Raw genomic sequence first — 14,880 nt, forward strand, 5'->3', positions numbered from 1 at the left:
TAATCAGAGACATTAATTTTAAGGCAAGGACGAAAGATGGTTCAAGTGGTTAGACTGCTGATCAGTAACTGCAAGATGCGATTTAGCTCTCTGTGACTAATACCCTGCATGAACTCAGGTGAGTCTCTAGTACTACATCAACACTTAAAAGTTTTGTCATTTTCTTACCATATATTTTACATTCTCAGTGCAGTCATCTGGATATAGCTACCTCATTGTTGCATGACTTAACATGAGTACATTTTTTTCCAGTTAGTAAATAGAATGGTTAAGCGATGAAGTGGCTCCCTGAAAAATATGCGGTCTTCAGCCAGGCAGTCTGTGGCTCTTCTCCTGTAGGATCCTATCACTTGCCTAGGTGGATTGCCAACCTGGGCTTAAATGATAATGCCCCAAACAGTACTGTTTTGTATTAAGAAATGTTTCTGACCTCATTGGTGTACATCAGTATTATTGTCCTTCCTTGATTTTCACCAAGACAAATAATAGAAGAATCAAAGCAATGGTATGTAGGGTGCTAAAGAAATGGGATTTTACTATTAAAAACACTTCTCAAGTTTACATTTATTATTACCTTTCCGTAAAAAGAAAAGCTAAATATTTATCTTCTCATAAGTTATGAACTCTGTTCTCTGATTTTTCAGGACTGGCCTCTCCAAGGCACTCACTTCATCAGAGCCTTAGTAAATTTCAGCTCAGAAATTGAATCGAGGGTTATTCTTGCCTGGCTCTGTGGCATGTTAACCTTACGAGCATTCGTCCTACTAAGAAGGCAACATTCCCTTTCTGAGTCTTCAGTAATTAAAATGGTGTTATTTAATTAGTCTCTCAAGTGATTATATACAGGAAATGTAGGTTGCATACATGTTTGAGCTACAGCAGAAAGCAGTGTCAGCTCACACAGGCCAACAGTAATCATCGCAGCATTGCATAGTGCTTCTTGCTAAATCAACTCTGCTTGAGTAAGATAAGCAATTTTGGGGGGAAAGACTCAATTCTTCTTATTCAGCGCTTAAGCTGTCCAGTTCACTGCAAAAAGCAAAAACTATTGCTTTTGCTTGGATGAGTAAATTTACCCATGTTTGTTTCTACTTATAGTATTGCAGAGTGATAAAGTTAGTGTTGCTCAATGATTCCACACTCCAGGTCCAGTATTTTAAGCAAGGACAGTGGCCACAAAGACAGTCCCATCTCTGGCTGCTTGTTTCACCTCTGCATTCTCCTTCTCTCAAATCCTTTCTTGCCAAACATTTGTGCGCCCGTGCGATGAACCAGATTAGGGAACAGATCTGCATTAAAGACTAACCCAAAAGAAGCCTGGCCAGCTTTCAGCTTTCCTGCTTGCTGCATGGCTGTGCAAAATCTTGGGCTGGCGCAAGGAGAGATGAAGGGAGGCAGGGCAGGAGTCTCTCCGTGGCAGTGCTGCCTTATGCTGTCTTCACATACTTCTGGAACTGCCCTGTTGGTACAGTGCTTTTGTTGAAGCTTATGCTAGCTACACTTTTTAAAGCCAGAATACCACTAAAGCTAAAATATATATGTATGTTTGTGATTATGAGTATATACAATATATGTATATATTAATCTCTATTCAAGTATCACTAAAACATCTCTTTCTGTTATAACCAGGAGTTATTTGGGACTCACTGCCTAATCATGACTTTGACTTGGCCTTGGTCTTTTTTTAGCTACTCATCTACACCATTTATATTCTGCACAGACACTGCCATGCTAAAAGACCATCCAAAGGTCAGAGGGTTGGCTATTGGCAGTTGGCTGCCCTTTCACCAGCCAAAATCTATTACCGTACACGTGGAAATCCCCAGCTTATCTGTAGGCACATGTTTGTCAAATTCTAGGATGGTAAAATTTTAACAAGATCTTGGGAAGTTCTTAAAAGGGGCAGAATATTAATTTCTATTTGCTTATTCAGCAGTGGGAGCCTGAGCAATTGGAAAACAAGGCATAGAAGAGTTTCTGTTGAAGTTGTGAGTACAACATCTGACTGTGTGTGTGCAACAAAACTGACATCTGGCCAATGAAAAAATATGAGTGGCACCTTGAAGGAAGCCTGAGGATCATACTTAGATTGCAGAGAATCATACATATACCTGAAACAGAACTGTGAGCCACATAGGGCTGAATATTCAGGGTGAACATAATTCTCTTAATAATACCAGCAGCAGTTATATCAGTTTTTCCCAGATGGTGCTTATCTCACTTGTGACATAATGAGAAAGAGCACTCTAATCAACTAGAGTACTTCTAATCAACTAAGTACTTCTTAGGCCATTGGTCCACAGCTCATGGGTTAAACGTTACCCTCATGTTGGGTTTATCTCGCTTGCTGGTGCAGAGGATTGCAAGCTAGACAGGAAAGCAAGATTTCCTTACCGTTCGTGTATTCTTACCTCAGTGTATGTGCTTTCTGCTATAGCTAATCCAATTGTCATGAGTCACTGGAGAGCACTTCTGGAGATTTTAAAGGAGTATTGCCTTTGCATGGGATCAGTAGATTAAACTGTTTGAAAATGTTAATATGCTAATATAGTGATGACAGTTCCCAGCAGAGTTAAGCATCCAGTATGTTTGATTCTACCTGCACAAGTGGCAAGGATTCAGAGGTTCCTCTAAACAAAAGATTGGAAAGCATGATAGTTTCAGGAAGGAATCATTGCTGTTTGTGTTGATTTTGTATTGCAGGTAAAATCAAGGTATAAAATCATGTTGTGACACTGGTACAGTACACACCAAAATACAAGAGCATCTACTTCATGAGAGAAAGTAAAATTTTTGAGGTCTTTCCGGTTTTGATGTCATAAAAAAGAAAGCATAATTAGCAAAGATGACGCCTTCTAGGTGGTAAGTTCTGTTTTGCATGAGGAAGTCAAATCCAGGATCTGATAAGGGCTAGCAAAACATCTCTCTTCAGTTTTCAAAGTGGTCATGTGCGAACTTTTTTCCAGTGGAGTGCACAGGAGCCTGGAAATACCTGGAAATACAAGCCAACTGCTATTGAAAGTTCAGCTGTTCTTGTTGGGGTGGGAAAAATATATAAGTACCTTTGTGGATGTGGAAACTTGGAGAACATCAGACTGAGGAGTGATTGACATAGGGATTTTAGGCTGTAATTAGAAAAGATGGGAAATAGTCGAAGAGGATGGTGGGCTCGACATTGAATAGATGAAGCATTCTGCAGAAACAGCACCCAAATGAAGTCATGAAGAGTAAAATAAATGACAACTGTCTGCAGACTCCTGGAAACAAGCTACTACTACACCTGATTTGCATTTCTTTCAATTCTGCAGACACTGAGCAGAAAAAAAATGTAGCTAAAGGTCAAGACCACGACCTGTGTTGGTTGGTGCTGGGCCACTGAGGTCTGTGGTTTTACTTCTTCACTGTGTCATGCCTTGACTTGAATGCCCAATCCAGAATTTTCAGATGGTCTAAAACAGTGCTGGATTTTCAGGACAAAGTCTTTGTTTGTCTACCCAAATAATTTTAAAAACCTTTTCTAAGTAACTATTAATTTTGCTTCTCATGTTGTCACCATTTTTATTTAGGGATTAATTTTAGGGTTCTTAGTTATGTGTCATCTGAATATACCTGTTGAGAAATCTGTTAGATCTCCAGAACTCAGGTCAGTGGGAGTCTCCTGGCCCACCTGTCTCTGAATTGGGCCCCGGGACTACAGAGCACTCTCCATGCTGCCAGCATAGAGCGTGAGCCACCAGCATGACCTGGGGAGCTTCTGTGTGTCACATTATTTCCTGGCTACTCTGTCAGCCCCATATATCTGCCAGCAGTTCAGAAATTGGTCTGAATCTGTGCTTGGATGTGAATCAAAAGAGTTCCAAAGACACTTTTGCAGCTCTCATTTCTGCACTGCATAACCTTCCTAGCTGTATCTAAGAAACATAGCTTGCACAGTAATGCGTAGTCTTTCCTACATGATTCTTGAAATTTTTAAAGAAATGTTAATGAATAAATGCCGTGCACTTCTGCAGAACAGGAGATGTACAATGTACTACATTGTACAAACGTGCTACCACATTGTACAATAAGGGAATCATGCCATAGTGCAGCAAGGGCCAAAGGCCATGGAATGGATTAATGCAAGAAGTTGGGACTACCGCACAGGACTTGTCCCCAGTATTACATGCTAAATCCCAAAAGTGTGATCTCGTGTCTTAACAGTGGACGCATCACCTACTGCCTAAGAAACCTAAGCTGAAGACTATACTGCTGTTATTTAAGTTCCGCAGTAGAGAAAAATGAAGTAACATATAGATATGAATAAAATAATTATGGACAGTTACTAAAGTATCATTTAAGCAGTGCAACACAGTTTACATATAAAGAATAAGCAGAGAATATTTTCTAATAACTTCAAAAGAAGTAATTGTGAATGTACTGGTGTTGTAATCTGTACAACAAAAGAAACGCTAATGTCCTGGAGGTTTATTTTATAAGAAAATCAGGAACTAATATTTGTACTCTGCTATGACGATATATAAAGCTACCAAAATACTGTATTGCTTTGTTCAATCAGATTTGCGTGTCTTTGCTAAGTGTGTGATCTCCAGACGTGTTGCATGCTACACAATGATGGGTGAAATGAGAATGGGAGAACTAGGCTGAGGGAAGCTAAAGGATGTTACCACGAGTTCCAAGGTGAAGGTGGCAACACCACATCCCTGACTCGGCAGTATCAGTAGTTTTCCTTGTTGGCTATCAGCCAGATTTAATTCCAAACCCTGTATTGGGAATTAAGATTCTTGAAACAGTAATCAAGTGGTAAAGAAACCTCTGCCTTTTTTTCTTTCGAAGGATAATTGTCCCAACTCTTTTCATCATCAAAATTGTTTACCTTGCCGACTCTGCAGGCTAGGTGTTCATTCCTTAGCAAAGAACAAATTTTGTCTGTGATGCATCTGAGCTTCTTAATTTCTTTCTTTTTTTTTTTTTTTTTTTTTTTTTAACACAGTCCAGTGAAGTGAATGTCTAAATGTTTGTTATGCATCTTTATGGTCCAGGTTCTGAGTTCAATTGACTAAAATATGGGCATCAGTAAGCGATGTGTGAGATTCACAACAGGTGCTCTGCTAATCATTCTCTTGCATGAAAATGGTCCAAAACATATACTCCAGCATCACATCAGTTATTCTGATCCACTAACAGATGTCCTTATTGTCAGCCAGCTGGCAAAGAGACAGCAGAAGACACTAAACCAGTGATTGAATTGGGACAATAAGTGAAAGCAAGCCATACCACTGCTCTCTTAGTTTGAACATCAGCACGTTGCAGGTTTAGAAGGGAGTCATCTATGTTCCCAACACCTGAAGAAGCTCTCAGAGAGCAGTTGTCTTGTTTGACCACTTACAAAGGGTTTGGATAGATCAGCCCAGAAGACACTACCTTCGCAGAAAGGAGTGGTGGAAGGCAGAGTGTACAGGTTTCCAAACCATACTGCTGTATTGTTGCTCCAATTGAGCTTAATTTGCTTTATTAACAAAAGAGACATTTGATGATTAGACTTCCTTTGTGCATGAACTTGGAAAAATACAGTGGAGTAGGGTTCAGAAAGATACCTATAGGAAAGATGGGAAACCCAAAGCAGTCATTCAGCAGTGTGTGATTCCATTTACGATGCTTTTGAAATGCAAGTGTAGCTCCCTTTGCTCTCATCAGCAGTTTCATGCCTCCGTTTCAAGCCTGCAGAGTCCCTGAAATTTGAACTCACAACTAGTGGGGTACTTCATTGTGCCTCCATGCCTCCAGTCCTCTGCAATACAGTCTAACCAGCAATTTATCTTTGAGCTTGAATTTCAGTTACCACTGGCACGTACAGAACTACAAAAGAAAATGCTCTGTTCTGATAAGACATATAAAGGATTATGAATTTGAAAGCTAATAATTGATTTTACATACTGGAATCACAGTCCAAGCTGAAACAGTGAAATACAGAGTGTACGCTCTTAAGGGTGCCATGTACAGTATTTGTACTGTAAAAAAACCCAAAACCAAATAAAAATAAATTCTTATGATTTTACCCACTGATGATGTAGGTTAAGTTACTAGTAACCGTGTTTTACTCAGTTAATCTGTGGTCAGACTCAGTGGTTACAATAAATTATCCCAGGACTGTCAACAGGGTAAACATAAGGGAACTCTTAGAACAAGTGGTATTACAGGTAGTTTCCTATTGTATATGTGGTTCCAAAAGGTTCCAAAGGCCTCAGGACCCCTCCTGCAGACTTCTCAGCAGCTCTGAAGAAAAGGTGGGTTTCAGCTGTGCGTCTATCTCTAGCTGCCTGTGTTAAAAAATTCCAGATATGTACTTCCAATGTTTCTCTCTGAAGTCTCGGAGAAAAGAAAGAATCCTCTGCATAACATTTTACAGTTTCACAGGAACCTACTGCTTTAACTTTTTGTGTCTATTTCTTCACTTTAGGAGGCTTAATTGAGGTTATGGTGAAATCTGTGACTGGTGGTGCGAAGCTGAATAGCAAAAGCCTTGTAATACTTGGATATTCAGAACTTAAAGGGGTTTCATCAGCAAGTGAAATTAGATGTTTCTCAGTTTTCACTATTTTTTAATCATTATGGCAATTATGACTTGCAAAAAAGTTTTAAGAGAACAAATATTTTGAAACAGTTCTCTTTTTCTTACTTTTTTTCATTTTTAAAATTCAAAAGCAGTCCATCATGTCTATATGCCATGTTTTTCGTAATTTTTATTTAGAATTGAAATGTCATCAACCACTAAGCTGTGGTAATACAAACTCTCCAGGTCTAGTAAACAGCACTCTATTAGTGGATTTAACATTTCAAGAATGGTGAGTTTTATTAGTTATTAGTTTTGTTAATTTTAAACCACTGTCATTTTATTTATGCCTGTAAAACTGTAGAATCTAAGTGAACGGAATGTGAGTAATTTTTGATTTAGGTATTTCCGTAGTAGTTTTCTAATTTAGCACTGTGTTTGAAGACTTGTAATACTCAAGTGGCAGACAAGTTGATGATCTAAACTGTGACCTGGAATGTACAGTTTTCCCCCAAAAATGTATGTGCTACCCCACATACCTTACAGCTTTTCTTAGGATGCCTTTGACAGCTGCTTGAGACTGTGGTCTTGGGTTTTCTAACATTTCATCTGAAACGGTCACTTACCAGACATTAACATCTAACTGCTCATCTAAAGGAAAGGCATTCAAGGTATGATGAAGCTTCTTGCATATAGGTAGAGCTGTTGTATTTTGAAAGATGAGAATCTTAAACATCTTTATTCAGGAGCCTGTAATTCAGATAATTTCAAGATCAGTATACTCTGCTGCCTCCCTGGGAAGGTGGCATTCTTGTTACTCTCACATGAGAATCAAGACGTAGAGAGCTCCAGCAGGAGCTCCAGCAGCCTGCATATAATTCATGGTGCTAAAAAATTAGCTGGTGTTGCCAACAGAGCTTTAAAAAAAAAAAAAAAAAAAAAAGGAAAAAAGAAGGGAGAAAAAGATATTTTAAAAAGATTCATTACAGGTTTAGTTTGACGATTTAATTTTGTTCTTGTATTATTGTGGATGACCACATGAAGAAAAACATAAAATCTAAACCAGGATGTCATTAGGGGATAGCATGAACGTGATATGGGGAATCAAAGTTGATTTTTGACAAAAATTGCTGGACCAAAGGCAATTTCTTAAAGTGATTAAGGAGTTTCACATTACTATGCCGTGCTGGTGAACAGTCAGTAGCAGAATAGTAATAGAATTCAAAAGGTACAACATTATACTGTCCTTTCTAGTTCTTGCAGTGTTCAACGTTTGGTGTGAGCTGGATGAACTTCTCGAACGTGCCCTCCAAGGGGCAGCATTGAAGAGCAGGTCTCCGCGGGGGGCTGCTTCTATTCATAATACGGAGTAGGTGTAAGTGAGTGAATAACAAATTAGTGCTTATTCTCTGCTGTCTGGAATTACGGGTTTTCAAAGGTAATGAATGTGTTTGAGAGTCATTACTGTCAATCTGTCAAAAATCCTGTAGCAGACATGATTCAGTTTAAGTGATAAAACCATTAGAATTCTGCTCCGTGGAGTACTCAAAATTGTACAAAAAAGGTGGCCATTTTGTTTTGTTTTGTTTTTTAGTGAGAAACGGATGGCAAAGCCTATTTGCATTTCTTTCTTGTGAGAAATATCAATATTATGTCGTTTCTAAAAGTGATATGCCATCTTGACTAATGCTAATTAGATTATGTCAAGTCTTCCCTGTCAGTATTGCACTTAAACAGCATTGTGTGGGTGACTTAATATGGGAATATTCTGGAGTATTATTATCACTGGCTTAGTCCTGTACGTTAGATCATAAGAGTATCTGCTTCTTCGTTTTTAAAGTCCTGTGATAAGAGGAAAAGTGTGGCATTAGTTATGACAAAATTGTAATGCTTGGTCCTTCACTTGCAGTCAGCCTCACGGGCATGGGTAATCATTCAGGAAGAACAAAGTTCAAGTGCTCTTTTCCCCCCTCTAAAAGGAGCAGTTTACTGTCCTTACCCTGCTTTGTCTTGTCCACTTGCCAGCAGAAAATTAGGAGTCTTGATTTTGGGCAGGAGCTGTCTGTCCCTGGGTAAGGTGGCCTTTGAAATTGTCATGTATAATTTATCTCTTAGAGCAAAGTCTTTTTTTTTTTTTCCCCCTAGTGTGTCTTTATAAAAAGGTATATGATAAAAATATAATATCTTTCATTGGAACAAGCAGTTTTGGCTGAATTTGGGTTCATGGGGGGAAAGGCATGAGCATCCATCATTAAAGACCATATCAGAGAAGCACAAGGGTTCCAAACCAACTCTACATAGGGAAGCAGGTCATAAGTCTGACAGTTTTTGACTTTGTAACCATAATGATTTCTTGTTTAACACACTTCATGCTACAGAACAAGATAAAGTCATGTACATACATCCTGCCATTGTGTGACAGTCATATGCCTGATATATCTAACGCACTGCTGAACTGTCTGCTCAGCTCCTGCTGGTTATAATATCATACATTTCAGGGGGGGAGGGAACATAAATACCTAGAGGAGGTGTGAGGACTTCCTGGACTATTCTAAGCTGCAATTACCAATGAAAATTTTTTGCTAATAAATATTCTAACATCTATTGTTTCTAATCTTCTCCTCTATGTTTGAAACTCGTGCTATTAAGTAAGGCAGTTTTCGTGCTGAATCAGCAGTGAGGTTTCAAGAATGGGCGGAATACTAGCTGCTGCTGGGGATTTTGCCACATTTTTCTGGATGCTAATTTCTTCCTTAGAGCAGCAAAACTTCATGAAAGAGTGTGTTAACTTGAAAGTGTTGTGCATGTGTCCATGAGAGCATGATGGCCTCATCCATCATCATGTGAGGCTGTAATGTCTCGTACTTCAGGTAAGTTCTTCACTATGCTAAGCTAAACTTCCTTCCTTAAGGGAGGGCAAGTGCAGCTAAAATGGAGTGATTACTCCACTTTTGCACAAAGATGACAGAATTATCTTTTTATCCTGGGACAGTTGGATGTGGTTTAGTGGCACAGTTAAGTTTAGTGGCACAGGTAAGCAAAATTGATGCATTTGTGTTTAAGTGCTTGCAAGAAAGTGCTGGTGTTTGCATTAGCCAATGCTAGCGAATGCTGGCTTTGAACATTTGACTGCTGATCTCCCAGTGAATTGCTGCACACTGTCTATCCATATCCTCCTTCATCATTCCCTCTTGAGAAGACCCACCATCATTCTTCCCATAATTAGTTTCTAAAGGTTATTTCCATCTCTATGCTGATGTGAGTGAAGCATGTAAGTTTGCACCTGTTGATTTCTGACAATAGTGAGGCTTTTCCAGTAATATTTCTAACTTTAGCTTTCACCTTATTTTCCATGCAAGAGATACACAAGGATCTTTGGCAGCATCATATCTCAAAAGCTTCAGTTTTCTTCTCAGCAGAATTAGCTTCTCACAATTTCTGCCTAGAGTTTACTGTGGAAGTGATGGACTTCATCAGTCAGCTTTTCAAATGATTCAAGATGCAGTTATTTCCACATAGTTTTAAGGCAGGTGTAAAAAATTGTGTCAGCTCCTGTAAATCCACATTACCTTGACTGAGCCATTTTAAAAATTTCTCTGCAACAATGTCCTTCATTAGATCTGTATGTTCCTATATAAGTGAATTCAGCTACTTTGTATCAATTTACCATTAATCATAAAGTTTCTTCTATGCTATTTTTTAAGTCAGTGCTCAATGTATGTTTCATGCTGTTTTAATGACTTAATTTAATCTGATAGGGTTCAGCCATTTATGAGTGTAGAGCTTGGGGGGAAGAACGTTATTTTACCTGTGTTAAAATACTACCCAGGCAAAGAGACTGGAAGGTAGTATCTAAGAACAGTAATGAAGCACTCTGTTGGTTGCTCCAGTTCTCAGGACTTGATGTTAGGTTGTGAGGTGCAACAAGACTAAATAATGTATATTTGATCTATACCTTTCCATTATCTGAAAGCTAAAAAAGAAGTATTTTTCTCTGGTTCTGGATTTCTGGATGGGAAAATTGCAATTTGATTACATCACATTGCATGTCCTGATCTCACCTAGGATAACAGCTGCTGTAATAAAAAACACTTCCCTACCCAGTTCCATGCAGACTTGAAATGGTTATCCTTACGGACTGCAAGAAGAGATCAGGTCAACAAAGAAATTCTATTTTTGTGGCTGGTGTGAGGGCACTTATTCAGTTACCATGGCAGACAAATGGAATATACTATCTAACTTTTAGCATTTGGCAAATTCTGAGCCATGCAGTCCAGGTGGTATTGGAAATTCTACAGGTAATGTGGAGTTAAAGGACATGACTCACCAATGTTTATGCTTTCAAAATCGATTCTCTGTATCGTGGAGCAGCTTCACCTTGATCAGCTCCAATGTCAGTAAAGGGGACCAAATCCCTCCACAGTGGGATTTTTAACAAATTTTGCTGCAGAAGTAAGTTCATCAGAAATTGTCAAAAATGAGATTGTTTGTACCCAGAGGAATCTGTAAAATGAATATTTTCCTCTGTGTGCAGTTTTAGGCAAAGCATTTTTTTTTAATTTCTTTTTGGAACATCTTTCATATGCTAGAATATTTAAAGTGTATTTTTAAATAGTGTCTGGCAATCTGTGAAACACCATTTTAGCATGAATGAGGTCATATGCTACTAAAGTACTACTTACACTAGGAAACTGAGATGAATTGAAAGTAGCACAGCTAAAAAAGGGAAGGCAACAGGTGTTTTGTTAGATAGCAGATATTGGCTTTTTTTACATCTACAGAATAACTGATACTTCATCCTAAAAATTGTTACGAATTTGCAAGTTTCTACTACTGAGTATCAGTAAGTCCCAGTGTTCCTAATTTAGGGTATGTTCCTTTAAGGTGTTTTGGTGAATAAAGCATGATACCCTCTTCTAGCATATCACCAGTTTCATAATGTGATACAGGATTGAAAGGACTTTGCTTGGGTACCAGGTATCTGATGGCTAAAAGTATGCTGGAAACGAAGCAGGGCTGACTGTGCTTCTGCACAAAAACTCTGGAGTTATCAGCATTCTTTACTTTTCACAGGGATTACTGTAAGATACATGTGCAGCCTGTTATACAGAAGTATTTTTTGTGTTGCAATACATGAGAGAGTAATTTTCTTAGATGCACAGATTTTAGTCACCTACTTAGTAAATAAGAGAAGTGGGATTTATCTCTACCCAAAAGTTACAATGCCTTTGAATATTAATTTGAGCAAGTCATGGAGAAGAAGCATCCTGGACTTCAGTTTCCCCAATGTTTAAAATAGAGATCTTCCCTAGTTTATTGTTATAATTTAGAGAACCTTTTAAAATGTACTGTTTAAATCCATATTGCTGGGAGTTTCAGCACCGCAGCCCCAATAATAACTAGGTGATAAAACTGTTGCAGTCAAATCATTCATCCTGATGCTTCTAATATGATGTTCTGTATACAGAGCTCTATAATATTCTCACATTTTAAAAGTAGGCTACCTTCCATAAAGTAGTAGTTTCAGGTGACTAATCATTGGGTAAAGTACAGAACTGATATTTAAATGCAAATCAGAGGCCTTTTGGTTTGTGCAGTTTTGGTATCTTAGCACATGATTCACAGCTTTCAGAAGCAGCACACCCGTTAGAAGAGGAGTGTGCATATGAAGTAAAGTACAGGTGGTTCCCCCTTCTTTTGTAAAGTGCGTATAATAATAATACAGACAACTAGAAACACTGACATTTTAAAAACATGCATACAATGGATAGAAACCATAAAATGATTATGAACTCAATTTTCAAACATACTATTTAAGCTGAGTACAACTGAGGTGTCAGTCTGGAAATGTGGAGCGTCAGAGCCATCTGAAAAAAACATCCCTGTGCTATTCAGACATAATTTCTGTCCACGACCCTTACTGTCATGGCTATTGAAGATTTTGCATGTCTTCAGATTTTACTTAGCGAGCCTTTTTTAGGCTTTAAGGCTTTACTGTAATGGCATCTAATGAAGGCACTCATACCACCTAAATACCACCTGTCCATACAAAGCAGAAGAGGATCTTGGGATCTGGGGGAATCTGGAATTCTGTGGAAACTGAAGCAGAATATGTTTAGTGATTTCACTGGAGCCAGGATTTTCTGTGTCTTCAAACAAATACTGTCACAGTAATAGGACCTGGACCTGGAGATCAATATCAACTGCTGATGGTATTGAGCCGTAGAATGTTATTTGCAGTAATAGTTGTGATCAGAGACAAATCTCTTTCCCTCCTCCTTTGGAAGGAGACGTAGGGAGGAACCCTCAGTCTTTTCAGAAATACATCAAGAGAAGAGAAAATGGTCAGCATAGTCCGGGGCACGGTCCTGCTTTTCACTAGCTCTCTGGGCCAGAGCCCGTAGCCTGCTCCGAAATCACACTGCAGTTAGAAAGGCAGCCTCACCAGATACCTAACTAATGGTGTAGCTGTCTGATACCCTCCTGGGTCATTGCTGGGGGAAATGCAGTGTGGGTAGAATATCTTTGCAGTTTAGTCATTTCGAAGTATGAAAAAGGTCTTTTGAGGCCACAAGGGCAACTGCTGGCTTCCTGAGATCTGCACTGATTAGATCAATGCTGGGCTAGGGCCAGAAGGTGAGAGGGCAGGAAGGATGAAAATTTGACTTCAGATCTTCACGTCTCTATTTGTCATGCAACCTCTCTAGATCTCAGCTGAGCCAAGAGAAACTAGCAATGTGCCTATACAGGAGATCTGGGTTAGATAAACCTTTTCCATTTGAAATTTAAAAATATAAAATATACCTTCAAAATACATTTTGAAATATAAAAGGAGAAGCCCCTTTTCAAGCACAGAACAATAAATGTAAAGATAATCTGTATAATCATTCCGTAATTTTTCTCCATTTGTTTTAATGACTGTGATAGCAGTCAATCGAAGAAGTCACATAGGCAGTACTTGTGCATGACACAGCTACAGAAAATAAAAGTTTAAGCTGAAGAAAATACGTCTTGTGATACTTAAAAGATTTGTCTATTCATTGCTTGCTTGTGGTTTCAAAACTGACAAAAGCTATCTGAAATTGCACTAGGAAATCCTCGGAGTTCAGTCAAATCTCTGATTTAGTCAGCTTCGGCTATCACTGCCATCCCCAGCCCATCTATAAATACATCTGCTTTCACAGCCTACACATTCTGAAATTTGCCCGTTGCCTCCTCAGAAGTGTGGGGCCATTGTCTGCTGTTAGACAAGCCCAGCTTGACCCAGGCCAACACGAACCTAGCCTGACAGGCCAAGCCCATCCCTCGTTGTTAGCTTTGATAGTTGCTGCTATCATTTGATAGTTCGCTTGTAGCCAGTCCAAGTTGGCAGTGTCAGCCCAAGCTGATTGGAGCTGCAGACATTTTTGCTGACTGGAGTCATGCTATCTTTGCCAGTTTGCTGGAATAGACACAGACACTGATTGGGTCATGCTGAAAACATTCCTGTCCTATGAAGCAAGTCTGTTTGTATTTTAGGTTTGCCAGAACTAATGAATTAAAAATCTTGGGCTCGCCACAGTTTGCTGCTTAATAATGCTTGTGACAGAAGGATTTTTTCCTCCCTGAAGTGTGACAGCATCATAATCCCTCGTCACTGGCAAGGAGAGGAAGGAAAAGCGGAATTGTGGAGAAAAGTGGAAAAGGGTGATCTTTTGGGACAGCAAAGCCTATGGGAAGTGCAGGTAGCAGCATGTTGCCCTGACAGCTGTCTCAGCTTCTCAGACCTTGTCAGTTTGTTGCTATGCAGCAGGTGCAGCCTTTTCTTTTATTGAAGCTTTACTCCATAAAGGCAACGACAAGCCAAGGCAGTGGCTGGCCCTGGATTATACAAGTGCAGACACTCGGCTAAGTGAGGTAAGGCAACAGGTGTGAAAACCGAACTAAATTGATAGAGCTGTAACAGCACTTAATCTCAGTTCTGCTGCGGATTTTTTTATGGAGAAACAGCAGCCAGTTCTATAGGGCAATTGTTGTGGAGAGCTGCTCATTAAATCTCATTAAATTCCAGGTTGCCCACTCACCCTTATCTCTGTCTACAGAGATACTGTTCTTCATGCATGGAGAAAGCAGGTGGGCAGCTGGGGGCAGCTGGGCTGCGTGTTTCCTGTATCACCTCGTTTGCACGCAGGCTGCCTACATGCCTCTCTGTTCTCTTTGATTGCTTTTTGTGATGAAGAGCTGGAGGATTCTGCACAAAAAGAAGTGAAGAGATAAATGCAACATAAAAAAAAAAAAAGGATAGCAGGGTAATTGCTGTGCATAAAGATGAGATTTCTTTCTGTGAATTG

The 14,880-nt window shown here is 39.2% G+C and overlaps 1 protein-coding gene across 5 annotated transcripts in view; it reads left to right on the forward strand.

Annotated features, from left to right (window-relative positions):
- Window positions 1–1,510: 1,510 nt before the first annotated feature.
- MAP3K7CL (MAP3K7 C-terminal like) overlaps window positions 1,511–14,880 on the forward strand; it is a 46,023-nt gene continuing 32,653 nt past the window's right edge. Inside the window, exon 1 of one of the 5 annotated variants that reach the window (XM_027791181.2) lies at window positions 1,511–1,837. In XM_027791181.2, the coding sequence (XP_027646982.2) occupies window positions 1,657–1,837 (181 nt within the window). In that variant the 5' untranslated portion in view covers window positions 1,511–1,656. Of the gene's footprint in view, window positions 1,838–7,547; window positions 9,421–11,186; window positions 14,447–14,880 lie in introns of those variants that run through there. The other 4 variants (XM_055801993.1, XM_055801992.1, XM_027791180.2 and 1 more) reach the window with 4 other exon arrangements.

This window comes from Falco peregrinus, chromosome 4 (genome assembly GCF_023634155.1).
Source record: "Falco peregrinus isolate bFalPer1 chromosome 4, bFalPer1.pri, whole genome shotgun sequence".
Lineage (NCBI taxonomy): Eukaryota > Metazoa > Chordata > Aves > Falconiformes > Falconidae > Falco > Falco peregrinus.